We start from the raw sequence: 27,248 nt of genomic DNA on the forward strand, positions 1-27,248 counted from the left end.
TCGTAACGTGTGTTTTCTGCAAAGCACCCAAAAGGCCGAGCAGCACATGGCTCATTAACTTTCAATGAGACTAATGCATCTAAATTACCCAGAGAGGTCTGAAAATTCCTCCCTGTTACTGAACACTTTTGAAATTCATACTGACTGTTGTAAGAGCTCTGATGGGAGCTGTGTGCTTTTGAAGACCTGGTCATTTGATATGGGGAACTTTTGATGGTTGATCTCCATAATTTTGTGTCTGTCTATCCGGGAAAATATTATCTGCTTGATGAGGTTACTGTAAAAGGAACAAAAATGTAGCGAACAACATGGGTTTCATAGAGTAGAAGTTCTTTTCAAAGAAAGTTTTTTGGGGTTTGTTTGTTTTTTTTTTTCACCTTGTCGAAATAAATGCAGAAACTCAGGTAAATGGCCATAACATTTGCGTTTTCTTCAACTTGTAACATTTAATTTTCTGTGTGCAAGTATGGATGCAAACCAGCAAAAGCCAGTAAATTCCAGTAAAGGTTTGCTCTCTAATCAAGGCTGCATGCTTTTTAAAAATATTGCTGTGGATGGGATTTCTGCGTTTTGCCTCATGTTTTGGCTTTTGTTGGAAGAAATTCCTGGGGACATCATCATATCAAGCATAAACTGCTTTTTCTTTCCTGAGTTTAGCACAATCATAGCAGAATGGGAGTGTCAATCAGTGTTCCTATTTATTTTGGTTTTATGCCAGTTGAATCCTTCCTTGCTGATGGAGCTGTAAGCTTACAACTTAAATTTTGCTTTGGGATCTGAAGATCACTCACAGTAATACTTTTTGAGAAGATGTTTGTAGGTCACTTTCTAAAAATTGGAAGCATGCTTGGTGGAAATATAGCATGGGGTTTTTTAAATAGCAAATAGTACAATGTTCTTGCTTGCAGGGGGGAAATTATGTAATTTCATAGAGGAAAAAAGAGGAGATGAAGGATTGTTTAATGTTGTGATGAAAGAGAGGAAGAAGGCTGTGCTGCATAGTCATGAAGATCACTTTGTAAAAACCATATTAAGTTAACCTGATTAGTCAGTAGAATAACAGCATAGCTCTTGTGTAATGGGAGTGAAAGATTCCTGAATGAGAACTCGGCAGATGTAATTTTTTAAAAAAAGAAATTAATTAGAATATTTCCTTACCATTATTCTTTCTCCGTAATTTACTGGAGCAGTTGAAACTGAGAAGAAAAACATTCCATGTGTGAAAGTTTTTCGCCCTTTCCCTTTTGTGCCACCAAATTCCATTTCTGTTTGCATTTTCTAGGAAAACACTCTCCTGTGAAGAAACAGTATATGAAAAAGCTGGATTTCTTTTGGTCTTTGGTAAAAAAATAAAAAGTCTTAGAGGACCACAAACCCTCAATTACCATGTCTGCCAAAATGAAGAAGTCAAGCTCAGTGGAGAGAAGTGTTATTTTTCTCTGAGTTTGAGTAAGCACAATAAATGGGAGAGGCACTTTGTTTATTGAAGCAGGGAAACAAGGCAAATGTGATGTGATTTTCCTCGTTTTATCGCATTTTTCAGTGATGCTAAGCATTCCTGCTTCTCAGAGTCCTTGTTTCCCTGGGTTAATGAACAGTCTTGACAAATTTGAACTAGATGATGTGCCCAAAGGAAACCACCCGTGCTTATCAAAGAATGAGAGAGAAGAAAAAAAAAAAAAAAGTGTCTCGATTCCCAGCCCTTCTGTTTCTTGACTTCTCTTCCCATTAATCACCAGACTTTTTTAGCCTTCCTAAATTCACTGTCAATAACTTGAGAGGGCGTAATTAGTAGTAAGAGGTTTTAGAAAGAGAGGAATCTTTCCTTTGCAATTGAAGAGTGAATCCGAAGCAAACTCTTGTCAACAGCATCTTTGAGATTCATGCAATGAACAGGCCAAAACAGAGTCCAGCCCCCGGGAGCCACCAGCTCTAGGACAATGTAATACCGTTGTAGCTACTGTGCGGGGCTGCCAGCACCTCAAGTCCATCAGGGTTCTGCAGCCCCTAAGCTGGGGGTGAGGAGGGGTGCCCTGTCACTCTAATTTAGCTGAAGTTTGAGGGGAAAATTTTTTGAGGTAGCTTAAAACTAAGTAAAAATGAACGCTGGGGTAGGCTTAATGTCACTGTCAGAGGGAAAAGGACTTGTGTGGGTGTGCTTTGGTATCATGAACACTGCCAGGGCCTGCACCAGGATTCAACAGGAATCCCCAGGATGCTTCTTGCAAAGACAGTCATAGTCTTCCCATCAGTGCAAGACTGTTCCTCTAATGTATTTTATTTAACGCTTACTTTTAATCACAGGAAGTGAAGGTGTTACACGTGGGTGATTCTGACTCAGTTTCAAGATGACCTGGATAAAGGTTTTTCTCTGTATTTCTGTTTTAGCAAAAGTCCAACTACTTGTATATACATCACTTTCTGTCTTGCCAGTAATTACTCTGTAGTACTAGATCCTGAACCTTCTTGATGGCTAGACTAGTTACACAACCTTGGTCTAATACTATCTTAGTTCTCCTTTTACTGCCCAACGCATAGCCAAAATTGAATTACAAAATTCTGCTTCCTGTGGTTACGTAAAGGTTTTCTTACACAAACCGTGTATGCTTTCAGAAATGTTTTATAAATTAGCATTAACAAGTAGCTTGTATAGCTTTTTGATAAGCAGGTAATCAGAGACTAGACACCTTTTTGACTTTGGAACCTAAAGGAAACAGATTAAATAAGGAGCAGGGAGCAGTCCTGAAATCTAAAGCATTTTAAGAGCATAGTGTCCATTGAAAACGAAGTGGAATGGTTTTAATGGGCATTTCAAAGTCTATTCCCTCTGGATAAATAAGTTACAAAATACTGCATATAAAATCTGAGACTCTTTGAAGTAAGTGGAAACTGTCCTGTTTGATTTCAGTGGCACTAGGATTTTTCTTCTACTGTATCTAGGGCAGGGACAGTTGAAAACTTTTAGAAAAGTAAACAAGAACCTCTAAAAGATGGCAAAAAGAGAGAAACAGAGAAGTGAAAAGTGGAAATCACATGGTATCAGACCATCCAAAATAGAAGATGTTGGTTAGTAAAGATTGCACTTCTCCAAACTCCTGCAAAACAGTTTCACTGAAAAATTTGTTCAAACCCACAGCTCTAATTAAGGGGTTTAACTGCCAAATAACATGTTCTGACTAAAGCCAAGTAAGTATTACAGAGCCATTCATGAACAACGGCATAAGCTTTGTACTTTGCTTTTGATTTTCTCATGGGAAAGTAATATAAATGAGAGTGATACCTCCCTGTTGGCTTTAACTGTTAGAAATGCAAAGCATGCTGAAATTGTACATAATTCTCTTCCAAAGGAAAGGAAATAGCATTTCAATGGTTTTCCTCAGTGTCTCGTTGAGTTATGGTGCTGCACAATTATTCCTGTTAAATTACTCTACCAGATGGAAGGTTACATTGTGTATTTAGCTAATTAAGTTGTAGGGGACTGGAATTATATCCCAGAGCATAAAGAACCTATCTAAAAGTAAACTTGTTTTAATTCAGTTTCGTTGTGAAGGTGCAGTGTCAACGTCTAACTAAGGCTTTAAACAGGTGGGGTTTTTCCCCTCACTTCTTTTAACACGGAGGGATCCTTTCACTAAGTCAACCTTGCCAAGAGAAGTTAGACAAACTTGTTTTGAAAGTCCAGACAACTTCAGGGCCGATTTTATCTTCATTTGTCTCCAGTGGCGCTGAAATGCCTTCCTATTCTTGAGCTGAATTTGGCCCATAGTTCTCATCCGCTGGGAAAGCAAGATGTACTGTGTTTTGCTTGCTTTGTTCTCTTGGCATCCTGTACTCTGAGTTGCCTTTGAACCGCTCTAAGGAGTACACTTCAGCAACCTAGACCTGCCCAGCTCTCATCTGGTGACACTGATGCCCCATTAAACTGGGGGAGAAGGTGGTGGTGTTTCACCGTGAATTTCTGAAGGTTGATGAAATATTAGTTTATACTTTTTGCCTGCCATTAGTGAGTTATCACTGCTGGATGCTTTCCTAGATTAAAATCTGTGGGATTTAATCACCCTATTAACTAATTCCTTCTTTTACGGGGTTTGGGGAACAACATAACCATGAACATGATTATTCAATAAGAAATAAATCGTATATCTAGAGGTCAAATTGTGACCCTGCAAAAGCCTCGACTTTTGGGGCTGGGGGATTATCTCTGGCACTTCTTCACTGAAGAAAATATTTTTTCTTGTGCAAAATTCGTGAGTCAGTGCATGTTGGAGGAGGATTTAGGCTGAACAGCGGAATTTGCTATATTTGCAGAATGTGTGGTGTTATATTCCCATCACTTCTTCCCAGCTAGAACCTACTGGCGTACATGGTCAGAAGCGAGGGCAAGAATAACAGTGGAGACCTAACCAGAAGGACTGCCAGTCATGCATGTCTAAATTTGGTTATTACCATTCAAATGAGGGATGCTCGCTATTAAATGCCCTGTTTCACCTTCTTCTTTCTCCTCTGCACTTCCTGAGAACTCAGATGTGACTCGGCTCCTGTAAGTGCTATAAAAGTGCAAAACAATTACAGAATTTGAAGATGTGCAGGGAAGATGAGAATTACTTTTAAAATATCCCTGTTCTTTTATTCTATGTTTCAAGACAGTATAGTATTATTTGCTTTTGAATCCCCTATATATTATTGGAAAAGAATATTAGTTTACATGGAAGAAGATTAAGATGGACCTGACATAGCAATAATATGCCATGGTTTCAGCAGACTTGACACGTAATGAGGACTCAAGAGGCCCAGTGAAACTGTGGCCTCCTTGAAACATGGGCCTCATGTAGCCCATGCAAGGAGAAACTATTTCTGTGCTAAGGAATAGAAATTATTAATAGTTCTATGCAGAGACCTGTTCTTTTGCCTCACAGGTTACATGCAGAACAAATATGAACAGGAAATATATCGCACTGATCAGCTTTTTATTAAAAATATAAAGATCTCGAATTCTGGCTAAATGCAAGCAGTGCACTGAGTAATTCCTACATCTAACTCAATCATTCCTAGAAAGATAACACGTGTTTACATAGATAATAAAACAAAAATTTTAAGTTTCATACAGACTGCAATGAATAACAAGGAAAAATTAGATATTTAAAACAGCTTCAGGGAATATTTCATTTTTGAACCTTCTTTAGGAAATCAATGAAAATTTGCTAATCTTGTTAGATTGGCTTCCTTAGCCTGAAGAGAGCTGAAGGGCTGCGAGATCCCCCCTCTAATCTAATTAGCTTTTTTACCATGTGTTTCACTAAACCTGTTTTTTTATTTAGGGAATGGATATTTACTTTAGTCTGAATAAATAAAGCATTCTACCTTTTACAAAAGTAAAATAAAGCAAAGGACTAAAGGGTTTCACATATGACCAGCAGTCCCCTGAAAGCGAATGGTTGTACAGGAAGCAGGTTTGGGATATGCTGAAAACACATTAGGTGATGCAAGCCAGAAAAACAAAGTGTCTCCATCCTGTACCGCTGTATCTGGGGCTCCCGCCTCGTTGGGACCACCCAGCGGTCAGGTCCGTGTAGTTCTTGGAAGAACTTTAGAGGGCATGTGAAAATAGCTTTCAGTCTCATGAATCTAATTTAAAACTCTTTCAGAAATGTCTTTTTAAATTACCGGTATTTAGAAGTCGTTGAACCTACTGAATTGTACTATGTGCTGATATCTCCCAGTTGGTCAGCCAGTGGGGAAGATGTCCACATGTGTGTTGTCCAGTGTTGGGACATGGCCTTTTACAGCAAATGTGAGTCAGTCACGTATGAAAACAAAAAGTCACTGCTCATCTTGCCTGTGCCTAATATATTCAGCTACGTGGAGGTGGCTGAAACAGTCTGTGGCTGCCTACGGGAAGCCAGAGCAGAAGTCAGAAACTCCATGCAGAGCAGAGACTATTTACATGACTGTGAGAACCACGTGTGGCAGAGGAAAGGCTGTGAGGCCATTAAGTCTCTCAGAAGGACGAACTGATTCGCAGCTCTCCGTAAAGCGGATGAGGAAGCTGGAAGCAGTTCTCGTCCTTGACCTGTGTTCCCTGCCGTTCTAGCTTTCTGCCTGGCTTCGGTTGCATTCACAGTTCTGGTGAGGAAGCCCAGATTATCTTCTCATTTATCCTTTCTGGTGGTTCACAGGGCTATCTTGTGCCTTTCATTCTGCCTACATCCCTGGGGAGGAAACTGGGAAGCTTCTCCCTAGCCCACTACCCTCAGACTACCATCTTGGGACCTTAGATATGCCTCTCTTGCCTGTTTTTGTTGGTGCAGTTGTAAGGTGGGATTTGACTTTTCCCTTGATCTCCAGGTCCTGGCATGGCATAGACAGGCAGGCTGCTCTGTGACTTGTGTGTATGACCACAGTGACTGGGACCCCACGGCATGGACCAGGCACTGGTTGTGCTATGCCATGGACCCAACAAAATGAGGATCTCTTCACAGGATGTTTTCTCCCATTCTGCTCCTCCAGCTTCAAGTGAAACCATGGCAGAGATCTCAAAGTTAGGTCGTTATCCACATGCAGTATCTCCTTGAAAATTCTCAATTGCCGCAGTGCTAGAAAGAACCTTGACAAAGGATATGCCAGTGGTGTGCTGGCAATGCCACCATCATGCTAACTGGTACCATCTCGTTATTTGCTCTTGTACCTCTGATGGTCTATACCCATGCATCATCCTTTTGTCCTATAACTTAGGCTTTAAGCTGTCTCAGGCATGGACTGTCATGTTTGCATGTTGTAAAGCACAGGATGCTTATCTGTGCATGGGTCTCTAGTACAGTAGTATAGAAAACCCCACCTATGTAGTGTGAAAAAAGGAAGATTCCTTGACTATGAATTCCTTTTGTTGGTACTTTTTAGACATAAGGCAGGAAAAAGCAATGACTCCTGCATGGAGTACAGCATAGAATATATTAAAATCAGTGTAATATATGACCCTACACAGCTTAAAAAAAAAAAAAGACAGCTAAAGAAATAGAGAATAGCAGAGAAGATTTACTTCAAGATCATGAAGTCTTTGTTTCTTAATTGTTTCCGCTGACTTAATTACATTGGAGAAGTCCAAGTTATTGTTTCAAAACACACTTAGTGATACAGCTGGTGCCTGAGCAACAGGGAACAATTTATCTTTCTCAAGTAAGACGTGAATTTTGCCGCTGCTGCTGCCTGTGCTGTTGCTGGGATCTTTGTAGCCAAATTTAGCATCATTTACCTCAACTGCCCAACAGCTTTTCTAAGCCAGCCTGCCAGCGAGGAAAAGGAAATGCTTTCACTTTAGAGCCTGTCGAAGTCTGGACAAAAGCTCACTTTCTGTTCTTCAGGTTTCCTATATATGGCTTTAGCCTCGAGATGAGGACCTGCTCGCTCTGCACCCTCTCCCATCCCCCATTTCCTGCCTGGGTTCATTAAATGCTGATTTGAAGTTTGCACATGCTCTTCTGATACAAAAGTAGTACTGTGTTCTAGGAACCATCAGAAAGTAGTGCATTATTATCTTTTACATTCCCTTCATATATATGTCCTCTCCCCATGCGTAGAAAGGATTTTAATCCCTTCTTCTTAAATATCTCTGTGTGTTTAATAGAGTGAAACAGTGAAGCAAAGCCCTGTCAAAAAAACCTCAGCTCATTTGGGAGCAGTCTGGCCCCAGGCTATATTCTTTAATGCTAGTATCTGCAAATTGCTCATGGTAAGCAAAGTGGAGTGTAGGACATAATGACTTCACCGAATCGTTTTCCTATCTCTCATGCTTGTGTTTCAGGATCATGTTTCTCAGGAGAGAATAGTTTTCTTTCACCTGAGCAGCAATGGTTGTTGTGATGAAATTAATGCGTACCTATATAGAAGCCTGTATATTTTCCATTTTAACAGTACAGTTACTTACTTCTTTCCTGCTAGATGAAGCTGCCATAAAAGATGAGAAAATTCATTGAGACGCTCTCTTTCTTCTTCACCTAGAACTCAGGTCTGTAGAGATAATTACAAGTCATGCCAAGGAGTTAGGTAACCAATCCTTGGGTTGCCAGTGGTATCTTCTGTTGTTTAAACTTATACTTTTGGTCTCTTTCATACCTGTTTCCTACTTATAGTCATTTAAAGGGTAATACCAGTTGATTATTACCAGCACTAGAGAGACAATAAGCCGGGTAATAGCAATGAGACTGAACAAGCCATATTGCTGCAACATCTCGTTATTCCCAATTATGGTGCAGTTACATAAACAAAGTAATTTTCAGGCTAGTCTTTCCTGAATTCTGCTCAAGTGAGTTGCTCAAATGGGTATAAACTGATTTCCATCAAGATCAGTGACATGGGCTTTGATGGCCTTCAGAGAAAATAGCTGTGTCCTCTGGTTTTCTTAGCCACAAAACACTCTTAAATAATATATTTTCCTTGTCTCCAAGTGGGAAGTGATTATTATTTGTTCAAAAGTTCTAAATTTAGTAGAAGTGCAAAGATTTGTGGAGGAAAGAGGCTAGGCTAATAGTGACCAATTAGACCAGTATCAGAGGTATACTGGTTCTCAGCAGGATTTTAGATGAATAGCCCAACCTGCCAGCCTGCTGCCATGAAAATGCGCAGTCCTGTTTTCCTCATCTGCCACACTTCTGGCCACGTGCTGTTGTTTTCCTCTTGTCTCTGGCATTCTGACTCCTTGTTCAGATCATTCAGCCTGCTATAGTTGCAGGCATCCTCATTCAGCACCTCCAGTGCGTTAGAGGCACCCTGTTTCCTCAGGAAGGTGAGATACCAGACATATCCCGTATGGGTTAGGATTAATCTAATTTTGAGTCCTGGACCCCAGTGGGAGGATGCTTGGTGTACAAGAAGTTAGCCACATGCATTACTTATCGTGCTGAGTCTGAGTCTTAAGTTTATGGTTGGATCACCACATAAAGTAATAGGCCTACATGAAGGTCTTTTCAATGATTTCATAGTATTAATGGAGCAAAAAAGGTTAATTCTTAGGGGCTTGTATCTGCATGAGGAAGCTACTCTGCAGCAAGCTGCTGAGTAAAGCTTTAGCCTCAGAAACTATTTGGCACTGGCTCCCCATGTGGCACTTCTTTTCCACATGGAGAATGCCTTTGGGTGATGAACATAGTCAACCGTGGCAGTGGATTAATTAAGCTGAGCAAAGGTGCTAATAATGTGCAGCAGAAATACTTACAGGGGTGGCTAATGCAAAACTGTTCTTTTGAGCATCATCCCTCTATAGACCACTTCTAAGGACCACTAGTTAAAGTATTGAACCAAATGCTCATTTGAAACGTAAGGCAGATAATAAGTCTTCATCATTTGCCACTAAGGCTTTCCAAGTGCCTTGCAAATACCAAGGGAACAATTTAATTTTAAAAAAGATGTTTGAAAAAGTGATGTTTTCACTTTTTGCTCACTTGTTCACATTTCAGAGTTTAAAGGTTTAAAATAATTTCTAAATAATCTCATGCATGTGCTTTGGGGCAGTCTGTGTGTATATATATATATATATATATGGGTATATGCATTTCTAATTTTAACCCACAGCTCTATCCTTGAAGCTTAAAATACTTAATTTAGCTTTTTTAACTATTAGAAGAGATTTAACAGTTGTAGATGTGTTATTACTGCCTTCATGTAGGAGTGCACGGAAGCACATAGGATGGCTATTGTGATCCATACCTGGTGCAGTTAACAATAATTCTGCCTTAGCTTCGGTGTGGCAGGATGGTGCAGTGACCTCTACAGTCACACAGCCAGTCAATGCCTCAGCCACAGATGGGTATCAAGAAACTACTTTCCAGTTCTGTGTTCTGTCCGTTGGAAAAATCCTCAAATTGGTCAGATGGATATATTTAGTGAACTGAAACCTGAATTCTCATTGCCAGCCATCGAGTCCTAGCTGGTGCTCTGTTAGGAGCTGGCAGTATCTCATGGGAGACGTTCAAGAAAGCCAGTATTTGAAGCAAACACTCTTCAAACCTTGACTTTGTTTTTTATCGAGAGGTTTATTTTACAATTTAAAACCCACTCTTCTCCATGCCTTTTCATTTTAAAATTGATTATTTCCATTTAAAAATTATCTTTGCCTTTCCTGCAAGGGCTGTCTTCTCAGGTGGCTCATAAATTCAGACATTGACATCGAAGTCTTCTTTCTCTGCTTATATGATTGATTCAGATGCAGAACGTGATGGGAATGTGGTAAAAATAGAAAGGCAATTGGTGTGACTGAGCATGAAACATTCATATAGAAGTGGAGCATTTCTCCAAGTGAGTGTTGCAGAGGATTTGTATCAAATCAGTCTGTCATGGGTATGGAAATATTCTCCTAAATTTTAAGAGTACAAAATAGTGCAGATCAAAATATCTGTGAGTGCAACAGGAGTGAGCACCTGGTCTTCCAGATGTCATCATACCTGGTGAGATCATTGATGGAAGCGTGCGCTACAATCTTATCTGGTTGTTATCTTTTATATTTTCACTTTCATAGCCAATGGTATCTTAGGCAGCAAACAAGTCATCTCTAATCCGTCACTAGAACCGTTGGTCTTAACAATGGTAGTAAGTGATAAAAAAAAAATTTCTTGTTCATATTTGTATTGTTAAAGATTTCCAGTATTGCGCTAGACTGTGTGCCTTGCCTGAATGCACTCAAGGCACAGGCCACTGAGAAGGGAGCGCTTGCCAAGAGTGATGTCGTCCGTGACAAAGGCTGGCGCGTCACTGCGGGTCCTGCGGGTTACAGCAGCGCTCCGGCGGAGGTGCAGCCCCTTTGCCCTCATGTGAGCATTTCTAATGTCCCCATCCCTGAGGAACCAAGTGGGACAGCCGGAAAAAGATATATGCTGTTACACGCTGGGCAGGGACTGGAAGTACAAGGGTAGGATTGTGTTCCTGCCCCAAAGTGACAAGTGGTGTAATGCTGAACTGAATGAAGATTTCGTTTGTTTTGTTTTTCTGCTAACTCTTGCTCCTTCTTTGAGCTGGGCTTATGTCTGTGCATAGGAGAGAGAACTGATTCCAGCTTCCAGCTCTCTCTATTTTGAGATACTGCTTAGCCAAGCCTCAGTTCCAGAAAGGGAAATGTAAACAAATTCTGTTCCGCAATTATCTTTCACTAGCTCTTAGCAGTCTGTTTGATGGAGGGTTTACTTAGGAGAACAGATAAATGAGTATGTGAAGCATTTTATCATGCTAAAAATATCACAAAATAAAAAGCCCAGCAGAGCTTCATCTCCGGCCTTCATATGAAAAGACTGTGCTCACTTAGGAAACAGAGGTGGAACTTGCCCAAGGTGCATTAAATATAATCCTAGGTTTTCTGGGAATCAATCCTACTTCTTCATTTTCAGAGCATATATTTTTCTGTGTAAATGTTCTTAGGACACTGTCATAAATCTAGTTGTTTGGTGTGTTACTCAGAAAACATTGAAGTTCTAGGCCGAAAATTGCTGACCAAGAAATGTTCTGCCAGCAGGGCTTGTCGTAATTTATATTTCTAAGAGAAATCAAAAGGCACCAGTGGAGGCTTCTCCCTATTTCTGTCATCAGACCATAATCCAATTACAAGTTTCCAGTTCCAAGCTGTATTTCCATCCAAGTTTTCACCTACAAGAGAGAAAAATTACGTAGAATAAAATCTACATTCATCTCTAATAAATACTTATGATATTAACGATAATTAATGGGTAGCTTCAGAGCTGAAATAGGATGAGATAAATACTAGGATCTGAAGCTTGTCAGCTCTCTTCCTCTCTTTCTCAGTGTCCAAGCTAAAATGGAGTTGTATGAGGAGCAGCAGGATCCCTTTCTCCAAGCCCTCCTTGGATCAGATGAAGTCCTACAGGGAATGTTAGTGGTGTCTGACACAAAGTAGTAATTTGATTTGTAATAGTTTATTTTCTTCTCTTCATTTCCAGCTTCAGAGCCCAATTTGAAGGTACGTTCAAGGTTAAAACAAAAGGTGACAGAAAGGAGAAGCAGTCCTTTACTCAGGCGGAAGGATGGAAATGTCAGTTCATTCAAGAAGCGACTCTTCGAGGTGACAGGTAATTAAGAATGGAGAAATTCCGTATCAGCTGCGACTGCTCACAGAATAGTGATGGTATTTTGGAATTGAAACTGTTTGCTAAACGAAAGTTTGTGTTTTTATTTTTTTTTCCTGCTGCTGAGAGGAAAACCATATTAAATAAATGGTTGTGTATAAATAGCTTGTAATCCAGAGCTTTCTACCACTTACTGAAAAGTTATTGTCAATTTGAAAGCCGTACTTTCAAACCAGCTTGGAAGCCAGTACTTTACAGCAGTAAAGAATAAATAAATGCTAGACTGTTGGTGGCAAGGGACATCAAAGGAGAAAACAAGAATAGCCTTTTTCCGTGATTTGTGTCTTCTGTACATGGACAACATTTTGGGTCTTGCATCTCCCACTTCCCGTCTCCCATGGAAAATGCAGATGCTAATAGCAGGCACAAAACTCCCTATCTGGTATTACTTCAGTTGATCAAGGACATTTTGGCCCTATCCCTCTGGTTTCTCGTGTTTGAAAATGTCAAGATTAGTTGGTTTTGATGTAAGGTTCACTAAGCTGTTTTTTGAGAAGAATTGAGCATTTAAATATCCAGTGGCATATTGTTGGTCATAGCAGATAGTAAGTATTCTCAGTAGTTGAAAGGGAACTTTTAGCATGTAAAAATACAGAATTAGACATGTAGGGGGGATTAAAAGGGGGGCAAAAAAGCAAAGTAAAAATTTGTCATCTAGTTATTTGTTTTCAATATTTTTCCTGCCCTTGAACTTAAAAAGTGACAGGGTGGATGAACCATGAACGCTGAGGCTTTCGTTCACGTTTGGTATTACAGAGTAGTAAATTTTGCCGCACGGAGTGTTTTGCAGAATTGCACCCGAGTTGCCAAACAGCCTGAAGTCCTCCCATTTTCAGTCCTTAGCATTAGTATGCTGCCAAGGCCTTACCTGTGGTGTCATTTCTTGCTTTGACTTTGCATCGATATTTGGTAGTTTCATGACTTATTCAAGTGATGTTACAGTCAGGCCATATGTTCATGCAACCAACTGTTACTAGTCTGTCAGGCATGTATCTGAATTTGCTCGGTGTATGACTATTGTGTCACCCCACGATGGAAATACCACACAACATGAACAAACTCACATCAGTGTCCCCATACACGCAGTTCTCATGACAACTTTTCACAGTGAAACTGGGACATGGATGTGAATGTAAGTGTGAAAGTAACTAAATAAGGTAATTTCCCTACAAATTATTTCCAGATTAGAATTTTTTACAGCTGATTTATTATTTCCATTTGCTAAAGCTCTTAGAAGTTTCTTGATCTCCACTGCCTTAGTTTTAGCTTATTTCTTTATATTTTGTACACTTACAAATAAGGCATAAAGCAAAATACTTACGCCAGGGTGTTTTTTCTGGAGCCATTGGAAGAGCAGTAACCTGAATATAAATGTGTTCTCTTCCTAGCTCTGGCAATAATTTGGAGCCTTACACATTGCCATTGTAGTTATTAACATTGGCTATATGACATTTTGCACCTTTCATTATGAAAACTTCCCTGATCCAACATTTTTGGCTGAAGCCTTTTTTTTTTCTTTTTTTTTTCTTTTTTTTTTTAATTCTTTTAACTGAAAATAGCACTTTATTTAAATGGCTGTTTGTACAAAAAGTGCTATTGTAATTTTTTAAAAACTGAGAAAAAAGAATAAGTTCGTGTTTCTGCTCTTCTATGAAAACTAGTGAGAATAAATGCAAGAACTTTACGTGAGCAGTTAGTACAGCTGGGTACAGATTCACTTCAGTAGATTGTAGTCCGCTCTAGTAGGAAAAAGTAAGTTCCAGGAAACAGTTAGGAGATCTCCCAGTAATTTCAGTCAAAGCAAGAATATATTTTTGCATGTGAACTGAAAGAGTGAAGAAGCACTATAGAATATTTACTGCCACATTTCGATATTAATTATTTTAACTTCCTGAGTACTTTAATTTGAAAGCAATCCCGTGAAATAGGCTTACCTCTACTAATGCTTCCATTTTTAACCTTGTTTACTGTTTCCATTACATAAATTTAATATGGATTAGAATAACTCAGTATAACAACACACAATGAGATCATCCTCTTCCCCTTTATCTTAGACAGAACTCAGGAAATTTTGAATCAAGATAACATATAGCCTTTCCAATGCTAAGATTTTTGTATGCTGTAAATATTCCTTCATATTTGTGCTAAAAATGTAGTGAAAGCGGTGTATATTTTGTCATTATTCCTTGCATATTTAATGATTAGTCCACAATAGGCTCATCCTCCTTCTAAACAGACAGGGGATGGCAGTAGGCCTCATGAATTGACGACATGTTATCATGACCTTTGCAAGCCTGCTATCTCTGTCATTTTGATCTCTTACAGAGGCAGAACTCTTTGCAATTAAAAAGAAAAGACTTTCTTTTCTTCTTACTCATTACAAATTCTATGTCTGTATCTCTGTCTGATATTGAGTATTATACCATCTTTGTGGGAAGAATAAATAGTAAATTATTCCTTTGTGAAGCAGACAGGTCAGAAGGGGAAAGACCAAGAGTATCTTTCCTCATTAGCACTGTAAAAGGAAAAGCAAAAGTAATGGAGGACGAATTAAAAATCTTTAACGTATCAATAGATATTTTTCAACAGCAAATACAAAAACCTGCGCCGTAAAGAGTATACAATTAATCCAGATTATGTGCTCCTTTCCGTTGTAAAATTAGTGTATGTTTTCCTGTTTTTCAGAATCCTCAGTCAGTAGCAGCTCCCCTGGATCAGGTCCCAGTTCCCCGAGCAATGGTCCGACCAGCAGTATAACAGAAAATGAAACCTCAGTTTTGCCATCGAACATTCAGGCCGAGGTAAGACCCTTTATTGGGTAGGTAATTGCTCTGATTTGTAGGCTGGAGATTTGAAACTTCGGTTTGATCATGCAAGCAGAGCAATTGCAGAAGATCAGGAATACCAAGATACTGCAGGCTGACGTCAGAGTATGTTATATACGAGATGCATGTTCAGGAGACTCTTCTGCAACAAAAGGCCGAACAAAAGCAGCAGTAATGCTACTGGAAGAGTGGGAGGGAGCTATGGAAGGAACTTGGAAGCATCTGTGCTGCAGAATATTATCTTCTGGGATAACCTGAAGAGGTGCACTGTGCTGAACGCCGATGGAGAACTTTCATATGCAAGAGACTGATATAGGCATTGGTGACCCTGACACATAGGAGTTAAGGTGGTCCCAGGTTCAGACGGCTGCTGAAGTCATTTGTTTGATTACAGAATCGGAGTTAGGTGACTGGATCCTTGTTCATGTCTGCCTTTTATTTTGCTGTACCTCAGTTTCCTTATCAGGGCAGTACTTACCAACATAACTGACATGCCAGGAGTCTTGGGTACTTGGCTTGTAAAGCGGGACTGTACGTGGAAGGAATCTTAACTACTCCTTATACTGTTTCATACATACGTGCTTATAACAACAGGAATGCAGATGGTAAATCAGTTGTGATAAACCTCGTTTAGCATAGATGACATGCCTGAGTCGTGCTTCCCGTGGCAATATTGTAACGGGACTATAAACTAATGCAACTAAGAGAGAATCAAATTGCACAATATTCTGTATCCAGTGTCTATACTTACAGCAATTCCTGCTTTGGTGGCAAAGTTTTCTATTAATTGTTGGTTTATACCATTTGTGTTAGAAAAATTGCGTAAGAAAATGTGATTTAACAGAGTTTTAGCTAATGGAGGTATTTCTCCAGGTCAGTGGCAGGACATTCACCTCAAAAAAACATGGAATGGGCAGTTCAACCTCCAGCAGTGACTTTTCCCCATAATGAATTAATTGTGTGTGTGAACTATGATCCAGGGGGCAGGTGGGTGACCTCTGCACACTGATTAGTAGCCTCTCTGTGGCCCGTAACCAAAAAGAAAAAAAATTGCGTTGATGGCTAACATGTGGTCTTGCCTCATAGCCCCCCTGTATGTGATCGCAAAGAAATTTAAATGATGCAGAGGAAGAGCCATCATTTGGCTTAGGTCGGATCCTAGTGCAGTGGAATTAAATGGTACATTTTAATACTGAGAATGTTTTAGATAGACGTTTGTAATATGTGGGTGTTAATGCTTTATTAAACAGGAAATTTTGTCCAATTAGATCTTTTATTGACTTGAGACTACTACAAAATGCAAAGGGAATAATGTCTCAAACTGGTGCTTGTTACTTTCATGTTGTAGTTTCTGGACATTTGCCCACAGTGTTGAACCACCATCAGAAATGCATACAGTCTGGTCAGGCTGGCCATCTCTGTTTGGGGAGGTTTGGAAAGGTTGTAGCAACAACCATCAGAGTTATACGCTGTTTATTAATAGAACGCCACATTGCCTATCATTTGCCATTACTGTGCCAGACATCAGAAGTTATAGCCCCACCATACAAATCACAGATGCTCAACCGAGCCTAAAGTGTTCCTTTAGAAATTGAGCTCTTCTTGCTGCAGTTGGTCACTTGGCTCGCTGGAGGTGTGCTAAGAAGCTGAAACTACGGACTTCCATTTCTGGATCCAGTTGGGGATTTCTTTACCTCTCTGGTTACTTGACTCTTAATACTGTGGTCCTGAGGGCTCAAACATTTTTCCATAAATCTCAGCTTCAGTGCATTTTGATTTCAGTGGGATTTTCTTTGGTAGTTTAACAGCAGCCAAACTCCTACATATCTCTTTTCTACTTTAGCATTAGCTGCCAGCTCTCAAAGGCTATATATCTAATCAGTTTTTCATCAGATACACAAAGTACTGAAGTTTCTAATAATAGGATAAGTGTTCAAAAATCACCCAAAATATCACTTGTTTTGCTGTAATCCTGCATGACTCACATCGTTGCTGTTGTTTCATAATCATTGTTGTGACATTTGCAGTAAGTGTTGTGCTCACATCTGAGTGGGTGGATAGCCGCGGTTTTCATGGCAGCAAATAAAACACTTTTTTGCTGGGGGAAAACAGGTTGCTATGACAGAGGGCCATTTACCAGTAAAACATGAGTCAATACCGTAACTGATTACACTCTAGTGCATAGACAGAATTAGAGTATTATCAGTATTGAAACAGATTTTTAGAGTATTTTTGCTGTATCCATTTGAATAGCGAGACTTTTAAGTGGTTTACCCTCCAGAGCAGACGAGTCTGGTGGGTAGACATTTACATTTCTTTGAATTAACAAAGGTGCGCTGCAAATGCTACATTTTTGCAGATAATCTTTTACTATCACAGTTCCCTTAATGGTACTTTCAGTACCATTTGTAAAACACTGGTCTCATTATATGAAACTTGAAAGTTAAACTCTAGATTTTAACTGCACCTTATAAATAAAACACTGTTTTTATTAGGCCCAGTTGTCTCCAGTATCATCAAGGTTCACCTCAGTAGCTATTTGTCTCTTGTAGCATGCTGTACACTCTCAGGTCACCTGCTGTGCTGGGGCTAAATCTTACTTGCATGAGAAATGCAAGCAGGATTGAGCCCCTGCAGAGCACGTCCCTTGAGTTCAGAGGGACAGCCTGCCTTAGTCATGTGAAATGATTAATTTTAGGCGTTGATGGCGTGGTCAAAAGCCATTGAAGGCAATGGAAAGTTTCCAGTTGGTGTAAGTGGGCTTCAGATCGTTTTCTTTCTCTCATTTGTGCTTTGGAGAGCAGCATTTCCTAGAATATCACCTGATGATGCAGGAGACATAAATGACAGGCATGGCAGATAAAGACATACTTGATTTGTGCAGCCTCACAGCACTGTGATACTCGACTCCTCGAGGTGCTCTTTGCAAGTGGCTAGTGGAAAATGTGTAGGTTTCTGACCAGCTGGTTAGGTTTGCCGCAAGTGTGTGTAAGAAGAGTCTAATTAATTACAAAAAAAAACCCACCCCAAAAGCCTTAAGAAACAAGAGTGTAGGTAATTGTGAATATTTAAAGCTAGGCAACCTTACTGTAGCTCCACAGTTGAGAAGCATTAAAGCCAAATCATTTCCTCTTTCCCTCCTACTGTATAAATGTGCATGTAAACGTGCACACATGAAATAGGTGTCCCTGCTTCTCAGCAGGTCCCTGTAGCACAGCAGACGTGCAATAACTAATCATGGTCGCTTGCTGGTCGTTGTGCACTGTTGCCTTTAGTTATTGAACTCTGTTTTAAGAAAGAGGGTACCTGTTGACAGGCTGTTCTAAGCATCAGGAACCAGGATCCATGGACCCAGTGAGTAAGTATATAGAGGAGCAAGCAGGGCAAGTTGCTCTTTGGGGTGGTTTAGGTGCCAATCCAACCCATCAGGTCTGCACGTAAGAGGAGGACCATGGCTTAGCCATTGTGCTGCCAAATGGCACTGCTGGCAACTCCAGCTTGTGCCGCCGTTTCGAGGTATTGTCCACTGTGTCAAAGGAGAAGCTGCAGCCTCAGCATACGCAGGACCCTAATCTGTACAGATGGGCTGCGGAACTTATTTTGGGAGATGAGGTTTAACTGGCGCTTGGGCTAATATTACCTGAAAATATTTTGAAAGATCAGTTACTTACCAAAATGAAAATGATTATTAGTGGCATTAGAAATCAGATGGAAATACTCATACTAATAAACTCCATTTTTCAAGCTTTAACTCCCATGGTACACAATGTGACTGATTCTGCCTCATGAAACAATCATGCCTTAATGTGGGAATGTGTTTTACTGCTGTACAACCTGTCACTGTTATGTTTGTTAATTCAAATCTAAGAAGGCAGTAGGGGCATACTGAAAACCAAAAAGGAAAGGTCCGTTTTCAAAGTGGCTTTGTATAGATGCTGCAGTTGCTATAATTTTCGTTATATTCTAGAGGCACGTTAAAGCTGCTGCAGTGTCCTTTTTCAGTTAAATATGTGTAGTCTTCCTCAAGAATATCTCCATAGTCATGACATACTTGATTTTATTCATGGTCAAAGGTGGATGTTATCAAGGCAAGACACTGTTAGCCAGGAATTGATGTAATACACAAGTGAAGCTTCTTTGTTTTGTATGCTATCTGTTGACATTCCCTAGGCACCGAAAGAAAATTGCAGAGATAGACTCCTACTGTTATTGTCTCAGTGACAGGTCGTATCTCCAAACAAACTGTATGAGGAAGGTTATGTTTTGGAATAACATCCTGTGTTTTTGTGCTTAACCACTTTTCATTGATGCTCTGAAGTCGCATTGTATTAGCACGAAGTATTTTACAGAGTTAATTGATATTCCAGGTTTGTCCAGGGGAAAATCTACAGCTCCCCACAACATGCTTGACAAGTTATTATATTTACTTTAGTCAAAACCCGAGTGTGCAGTATCCCTCTTGGAGGTGGTCTATTATTGGAGTCCCATATGCTTTTTGTTTGGGAAGAAAGCAGTCACTGTGTCATACTGTTACACAGGGTATTCTTTTTCAAGGATGTTGTTCCCTTGGGGACCATATCATGCCAGAGTTCCTAAGTCTAATAAGACCTTTGTAGCTCTTATTGTGTTAAAGTTCTGGGAGGGAAGCAAGAGTTAAACAGAAAATGTAATTCAAGCAACTATACTAGACCACATGTTGAAAAACATGACTGTTAAAGCAGAAAGGCAACGGCTTCAAAAAGATTCCTGTTGTGGTAATGTAACTTTTTATGTTTCTTCCCAATGAATCTAGAATGGAAAGACAGAGGGTGATCTTTGTAGAATGTCTGGTTTTACTTGACAGTGATTAAAAATATATCAACAATTCCATGTCCTTGAAAATTATATCACAAGGCTTCAAAAGAAGTGTTAAGGATTTTAACTTGAAGGGAATTAGGAAGGCTGTGAGGGGTATCCCACCGTCAGAGAAGGGTAGGACTCTGGTTTTGTATATATGCATATATAGAGATAGACGGTACTTTTTTTTTTTGATGGCAGATGTGGCACTCTGCCTCACTTCCTGCCCAAAATTCCCGTGTCAATGAAAGTAAATAATATGCCTGAAACTTCTCCATATCACAATCTGGGTAAGAAAATATATAGACTAGGTAGAAACTACATTTCATACCTTATGACAAAAATTATAACCACTATGGTAAAGTAAAGGTCTAATACATGCATATTCATGACACCTTTGATTTGGCTAGATATACTCCTTAATTCGTTGCCTAAATTCCCACTGAGTTTCTAGTGGCGAATGTGCAGTTGATGAGAAGAGCTGATGTTAAGCTGATGAGAAGTTGATGAGAAGAGATGGTCTAGGAATCATCAAGATTTACATGGAAATTTGATTTACTAACCAAGGAATAATCCCAGACATGTATCAGTTCTTTTCTTGAGAAAAGAAATACCAACAGCTTTTTCACAGGGACCGTCCTTCTCCTTATCTGGAACCCCATTGGGATGCAAACCAATGCATGATGCAAAACTGGTTTTCAATGTAATGGGATAATGAGGATAAAGTAACCAAGATAAAAAAGCTTGGAGATTATACTCTGTTGTTTTTCCTCTTTATTCCAGCATCTGGTTTCACAGCAACGCCTTTTGATACAGGATGAATCAGTGAACTTGTTGAGTCTGTACACATCCCCTTCTCTGCCCAACATTACCTTGGGACTTCCAGCAGTACAACCTCAAATCAGTGTAAGTGACCGGTCTCAAGCCTTCCTGTCTGCTCTTGCTTCCAGAAAACCTGCTTTCTGACTATTCTCTTTTTTTAGCATTTTGGAACGTAAGCACTTCAGAGTAGGAACCAGACTTTTCCTTGCATTGGGCAACACCTGAACATTTAAGGGCACAGCTTTAAAGCAAATAAACAAGTGCCAGTGCGGAGCTTAGCTAAGCATGGGCCACATGTGTTGCGTTTATGTCTGCAAGTCAGGGAACAGATTTCAGACATGGTGAGAAGTATATGAGGAGATCATTTAGTATAAAAGTTCAAATTATATGATCACCCCTACCTGGTAAAGTACAACGCCTGTAACTTTTTATGACATTCCAGTAGCAACCGAAGCTGGGCTGGAACGTAGTAGGGGAAGAATCTAGTATTGCTGCAGCTGGGTTTGTTATTTGAGGGGTGTTCTAGCAATCAGACAAATAAAATCTCTTTGCTATGTGAACAACGCTTAATTTTTTAATGACAAGTTATAGTCAGATGCTCTTGGTTCAGTCTGCAGCAATCACCTTTATTTAGAGCTAAATGTTAAAATTAATATGTGAAATGTATGAACACACAGACATGGTATGTATGGAAATCCATGGTGATGGATAAGGATCTTTAGATCTAGACCAAGTTACAGTAACCTAGAGGTGCAATCAGATGCTCAATAAAATATCTGAAAATCTTACTTCTGGTCAAAACTTACTTTTCTGATGTCCAGAAAAAAATCTAAAAATACTGATACAGGTTATACAGTGGTTCTGTACAACAGTGTATAAATTCAGAAGACATTTTAGCAATTTAAATTTTTTAGAACATGAATTGTTAACTTCTATAAAAATACTAGGGGTGTAAGTACAGCTTTCCATGGTGGAAAAAAAGAATCTGTATGATCCACTATGGTTTGTAATAAGTGCTACTTAATTCCAGTGCTAAATGTAATTTCCAGTTAAAGTTTCATGTTATTTTATGGCTTTTTCAGTACATTTAGTGTTCTTAACAATAATATATTGCTGAAATCCAACATTTTAACATCAGACCTAGAATTTTGCAAAGAAAATTCTGTAAGCTTTAAATCAGTTCTGTAGAAGCCTTTCATGAGATATTTATAAGCAAATTATGGCTTTAAGGGATGGAAAAATTGAACTGATTGTGAAAAATAGTGCTTACTTCTCCAGACATCGTAATCAAAAATTTCTTAACTGTTTCACAAAAGATATAACTAATGTCAGAGTAATTTTATAACATTAGAATGGAAATGAAAGTATGTTTTGTTTTGTCACTCAAATCATACGAGCTTTTGATGTGGCCACCTAGCACCAAATACTACTTTTGGCAATAGAAAAAACAAAGAGCTTGATTTATGCGAGTAATATTTATTTCTGTTACCAGAACAGGCAATTGCAAATTGAATATAAGGTTTACTTTGGTGTTTGTTTTTCAGGGTGCTTGTTTGTTTATCACCCTTGATAGCAGAGAGTGAAGTAAGCATAGGCCTAAAAAATATTAATGAAAACCTTGGTTTGCCTCATTAGAATTTATGAAATTTAGATTATCAGAGATACTGCTTTTACCATGACATTCCATAAGTGGTTATCTGCAAGCCTCAACATGCTTTTTACTGTTAGGTTATTTTTCTTGCTATAAAAATTGTTGTTCCGCTTTGATTGCTCTTTTAAGAAAAAACTTTTTTAAAACTAGACAAAGAACCAAGAAATGTAAAGTACATTTGCAATGCTGAAGGGCCAAAACTTCCAAAAGCTTTAAATCAGTAACTGTGCAATTTGTAAGGGCACTTCAAAATGCCACACGCATACAACAGCTCTAGATGATTCCATAGATGAGAGTTTTACTACACAAATTTACTTTGCAAAGGGTAAAACTTACATTTGTGCTGTCCTTCAGGGAGTCAGGGAGTGCTCCAGGAAAAGTAATAGCTTCCCCCTGCTACAGGTAATTATTTTGTTTTGCTGATTGGCTTGCTGTCTGATGGAAAGTTATGTGAAAAACCAAGCCTTGCTTAGTCCAAACTCAGTGGAAACTATTTGCTCTGATCCCCTGTGTTCCTGTGCAGGAGACTGTGGGAAAGTCTTTAGGAATTTTAAGGATAGGTCCTGTCTTTTCATGAATAATGTTCTAACTAGTAGTTCCTTATGCTATGGCTTTTATTACTGATTTTTTTTCAAGTGGTTTCGTTACTCAGTTTCTCATAGTGTTGCATTTAACTGGCATGTTCTTCTTCCCTTTTCATCTCACAGTGTCAGTGAGATGTTAACCTTTCTTCTGTGTGTATTCATAAAGTATGACGTAAGACCATCTAATCAAGTGGAGATATAAATGGCCAGGTCTATGAAAAGCGGTTACCAGTGCCGTTGTTCTTTGACAGGCTTCATCATCATTCAAAGAAAAGCAGAAGGGGGAGACCCAGTCGCTCAGACAAGGAGTGGCCTTGGCTGGACAGTATGGGGGGAACATTCCTCCATCCTCAACTCATCCTCACATTGCGTTGGAGGGAAAGCCAAACAGCAGCCACCAAGCTCTCTTGCAGCATCTGTTACTGAAAGAACAAATGAGACAGCAAAAGCTTCTTGTGACGGGTAATGATCAAGGCTTCAACACAATAATAATTTCAGATGTTTTTAATGACATTTGCATTCACGTTAAACTAAATGTAGTGATACAGATACTATACGTCCTAACCGCTGGGAAAAGGGGAAGGGTGGGAGAAAAAAGGACAGCATCTTTGTTTTCCCCCTTTAGTGATTCTGCTCCAGTCTGTTAGCCTGAAAGAATTCAGTGATTACAGAAAAGAGAAAATGATTACTTCATCACATTCTTTTGCAGCTGCTGAGCTTCCCAGCATGGTGAGGCACGTGGTACACATCCCACTGCATCAGCGCTGATGCAAAGTTCTGCAATATACACCCCTCTTCCTCGCCAAAAGCTTTCTCTCCTATTAGAACTATTAGTTTGTTGTTCTTCACATGGGAGTGAAATGTCCCTGTTTTGCAGGAGCGGTTCCCCTTCATCCACAGTCTCCTTTAGCAGCAAAGGAGAGAGTCTCACCTGGCATAAGAGCTGCCCACAAACTGCCTCGTCACAGGCCACTGAATCGAACCCAGTCAGCTCCTCTTCCTCAGAGTACTTTGGCCCAGCTGGTCATCCAGCAGCAACATCAACAGTTTTTGGAGAAGCAGAAACAGTACCAGCAGCAGATCCACATGAATAAGGTGAGTTCCCAAAGAAATTTCCAATAAACATAAAGGTTGAAAACTAATAAGGAAGTTTAGGTATTGGTGACATGTGGTTGTGGACAGGCAGACAGGTTCTTGAACAAGTGTCTTGTTTATGCATAGTTGGTGTATACATTTGTATATAGATCTTCATTTTCAGCTTCTGAACTATGTTACAAAGGTAATTTGTCATTCTTGGCAGCAGTAAGAATACAAATCAACAAAATAGGGTTCAAAGCCTCTTATACATTTAAATTACAGGTGGTTTCCTGTTGAATGGTAAATGATGCCTTAAAGATTACTAGGTTTGTATCCAGCTTTTTAATGTGTACTTTTGAGCTTCAGCAATCGTTCCATTCAGCTGCCTCTGAATTGTATTTTAAGCTTTCTCACTGTGGACCAGTGTTTGGAGTAAATACCTAACTCATTTGAACTCCATCAGCTGATTAAATGTATCTTTTCTGTGTAAGAAACTTAATAAACATCTGGGGAAATTTTTACTCGGCTTTTATCAAACCAACTTTTTCTCTGTAAGTCAGTTAGTAACGCGAAAGTTTGTTATCTACATGGTGATATTAAATTACCATATAAGGAGAAAAAGAAGAATGAGCTGTTGCTCACATCAGATACACAGTTAAATTGTGCCCCTTTCCCTGTAGAGTAACACCTTATTTTGAGGGCAGAAAAAGAAGAAAAGGGATCATCCATTAATAAACAAAGAGCAGCAGAATTTAAATAAATTTTCAGGAGCTAATACTTCTACAACAAATGTGAGGCTGTTCCCTGCTCTAAAATGAAGACATGAAAGCAATTAAATGCTTTCCTCTGGAGAATGTTTTTCTGCTCTTACTAGATAGCTTTCCAAAAGTTGTTTGCTAGAGCTCCTCTAGCAATTCAAAGATATTAATCATGCATCTTTAGTTGTCCTCTTTTGGTTGAGGGTTACTTAATAACTATATACGAGGCAACGACAAAGAAGAAAAGATGAAAAGCGGGCGTTCAGTCCTTGTACCTAAGAGAAAAGAAATTAAAAAATCAATCCACCTTACTGGGTGAACTTCCCAGGGGGTACTGATTCTTTGGAATCTACTAAGAATTCCCAACAAAATTAGAAACAAACCTAGAGTTTAAGTACATAGTTTGTACAGTGGTTTGGTTATTAAATCTTGTCTTAATTAGGAAAAATGAAGACCAGAAAACTTCAAAGTTCAGAGCTGATCCTTGCATGTTAACCCCTCTCAGCTTGGGTGTTTTGATTACTCAACTAGGACTCCAGTTGGCTTTTCTTTGAGTATGCATTCCATATGTTTAATCAAGATGGCATATGTATATCTCGTAGCCTCAGGTTTTGAAAATATTTCACCTGCCCTCAATTGTCTGAAGAGAAAAGAATTTTTACTGGTAAAGTACTGAGTCTTTGTGCTGTTTGTGGGTATTCACTACAAACTGATCAGTTCATGCATTCCTTACAAAGCAAAGAACCCCACTGACATGTTTTTGTTAGATCATATGCTTATTGACATAAATTCTACCGTAGCATTTGGGGATATGTGCTGTGGCATATAGGTACATTCATCCTGAATGTGAAAATTAAACTCGAGTCACATAAACATATTCCTAGTCACATAGGATTAGGAATGCAGTGCACCTCACAAGAGCTAAGCTGGATAAGGAAGTAAGAAGACTGCAGTTGGTTTGGGATAATGCTCGTTTTAGTAACTTTTTTCTTTTTTTTCTGAGTTAAACTGCAATGAAAATGTATGTTAAGGAGAATAATTTCCTCTCATATTTGAAATACACTTTCATTCTTACGTGGTTATTTGTGATAAAGAGACAAAACAATTCCTTCTTTTAAAACCTAGTGAGCCTAGCTTTTGTTCTCTGTGGCATAGGCTATGCACATATGCAGACAGTAGAAATTGAAGCTTATCCTAGGGACTTCTGCTGCCTTGAACCTCCATAACCTATTTCTTCTGCCCCAATAGCTTCTCAGTCTCCTTTATCCCTGCTCCCAGAGCAGCTAGCTTTCATCTGGAGCACAGCAACTCATCAGAGCAGCAAACACCTAAGGAGGAATAGGATCATGCTGCAGCCACAGCAGCAGTGGGTTATCTGAGGATGCAGGTGGTTTACTAGATTTTACAGTTTGCAGCATCTAGGCTCTTCTACAGCATGAAAAATGTCGGTGCTCTAATCATATATCTTCCTCTGCAGGCATACAGAAAGCCAGGGGGCTTTCTTACTTAAAGGAAGAAAGCTGATTTTTAAAAACTAAAATTTAAGGGTAGCCCATAGACAAAACGAGTAAGAAAAGATCAAATCATGGAGTGGCTTTTAAGTACTGAATTCAAAACTATATTCTTTAACCCTTTAACTTAAAGGTTCAGACTGAACACCTGTGCCTACATCAAGTTTTTGAACTCTGCTAGCTAGGTGGAATATATTTCGTTCATTCTTAAAACTTGCCTCTATTCATGGTTGAAGTTATTTGTTCATTATATAATTTTAATGGACTTACAATCAAACTTAAATGCTGCAAAGCAGTTATTTGAACCTTAATATTCTAGACCATGTAGCAAAGCAACCCAGTATCTTCTCATTTCTTAGGACAAGTTTGGGCATGTATCAAGTGAATACATACACTTGTTATTTTCCGTTGTTCTGTCCCTTAGTCTTCTGTCCATAGGCTGTATAATGAAATCTACACAGGGGTATAATTCCCTCCTTTTCAGTCATGAAAAATGTAGGGTTTTTTTTAATACGGAATACTCAAACATTCTCTTCAAAGTTTTGGTGAGAAAGACCAGAACCATTTTAAGCTGACCAGACAGTCAAATGCCCATCAATCAAGAGTTTAGAGCAAGTTAATATCTTCTTTTTCTTTTCCATTTCTCTTCCTTTTTTTTTTCTTCTGTTTAGGACTTCAAGTACTTAAGGTTTTAATATATTTCAGCTGAACGCAGTATTTGAATGTTTGCCCTGAACTAAGATGATATGGCATGTGGCAGCACACCCTGAAAACTGGTTTTGGTCCGATCTTTTTGGCGAACACATAGGTGAATCTTGCTGTAACAACAAAAAGAGGAAGAGAGCAAGTTTCTCCCCACCCCATTGATCTTGTATTTATCTTGTATTAAAAAGCCATTTCTTTTCTTTGAAAAAAGAATATACTTCAACAGCAAGCCAGTGCTGCTGCGAGGGTGATAACAAGCCAAATCTAACATAGGTCAGAGGTAAAGAATTCCCCTGGATCATTTCCATTCTGAAAAGAAACAAATCATTGCCAAGAGGTGTGCCTCTGTCCTTAGTA

At 39.2% G+C, this 27,248-nt stretch overlaps 1 protein-coding gene across 13 annotated transcripts in view; it reads left to right on the forward strand.

Annotated features, from left to right (window-relative positions):
* Positions 1-27,248, forward strand: part of HDAC9 (histone deacetylase 9) — a 276,738-nt gene that overhangs the window by 61,839 nt on the left and 187,651 nt on the right. For 6 of the 13 annotated variants that reach the window (XM_086468228.1, XM_086468233.1, XM_086468230.1 and 3 more), the window contains 5 exons: positions 11,937-12,065; positions 14,808-14,923; positions 20,567-20,689; positions 23,092-23,302; positions 23,718-23,935. In XM_086468228.1, the coding sequence (XP_086324354.1) occupies positions 11,937-12,065; positions 14,808-14,923; positions 20,567-20,689; positions 23,092-23,302; positions 23,718-23,935 (797 nt within the window). Of the gene's footprint in view, positions 1-11,936; positions 12,066-14,807; positions 14,924-20,566; positions 20,690-22,610; positions 22,659-23,091; positions 23,303-23,717; positions 23,936-27,248 lie in introns of all 13 variants that reach the window. The other 7 variants (XM_086468232.1, XM_086468231.1, XM_086468239.1 and 4 more) reach the window with 2 other exon arrangements.

This window comes from Leptosomus discolor, chromosome 7 (assembly GCF_034619465.1).
Source record: "Leptosomus discolor isolate bLepDis1 chromosome 7, bLepDis1.hap2, whole genome shotgun sequence".
Classification (NCBI taxonomy): domain Eukaryota; kingdom Metazoa; phylum Chordata; class Aves; order Leptosomiformes; family Leptosomidae; genus Leptosomus; species Leptosomus discolor.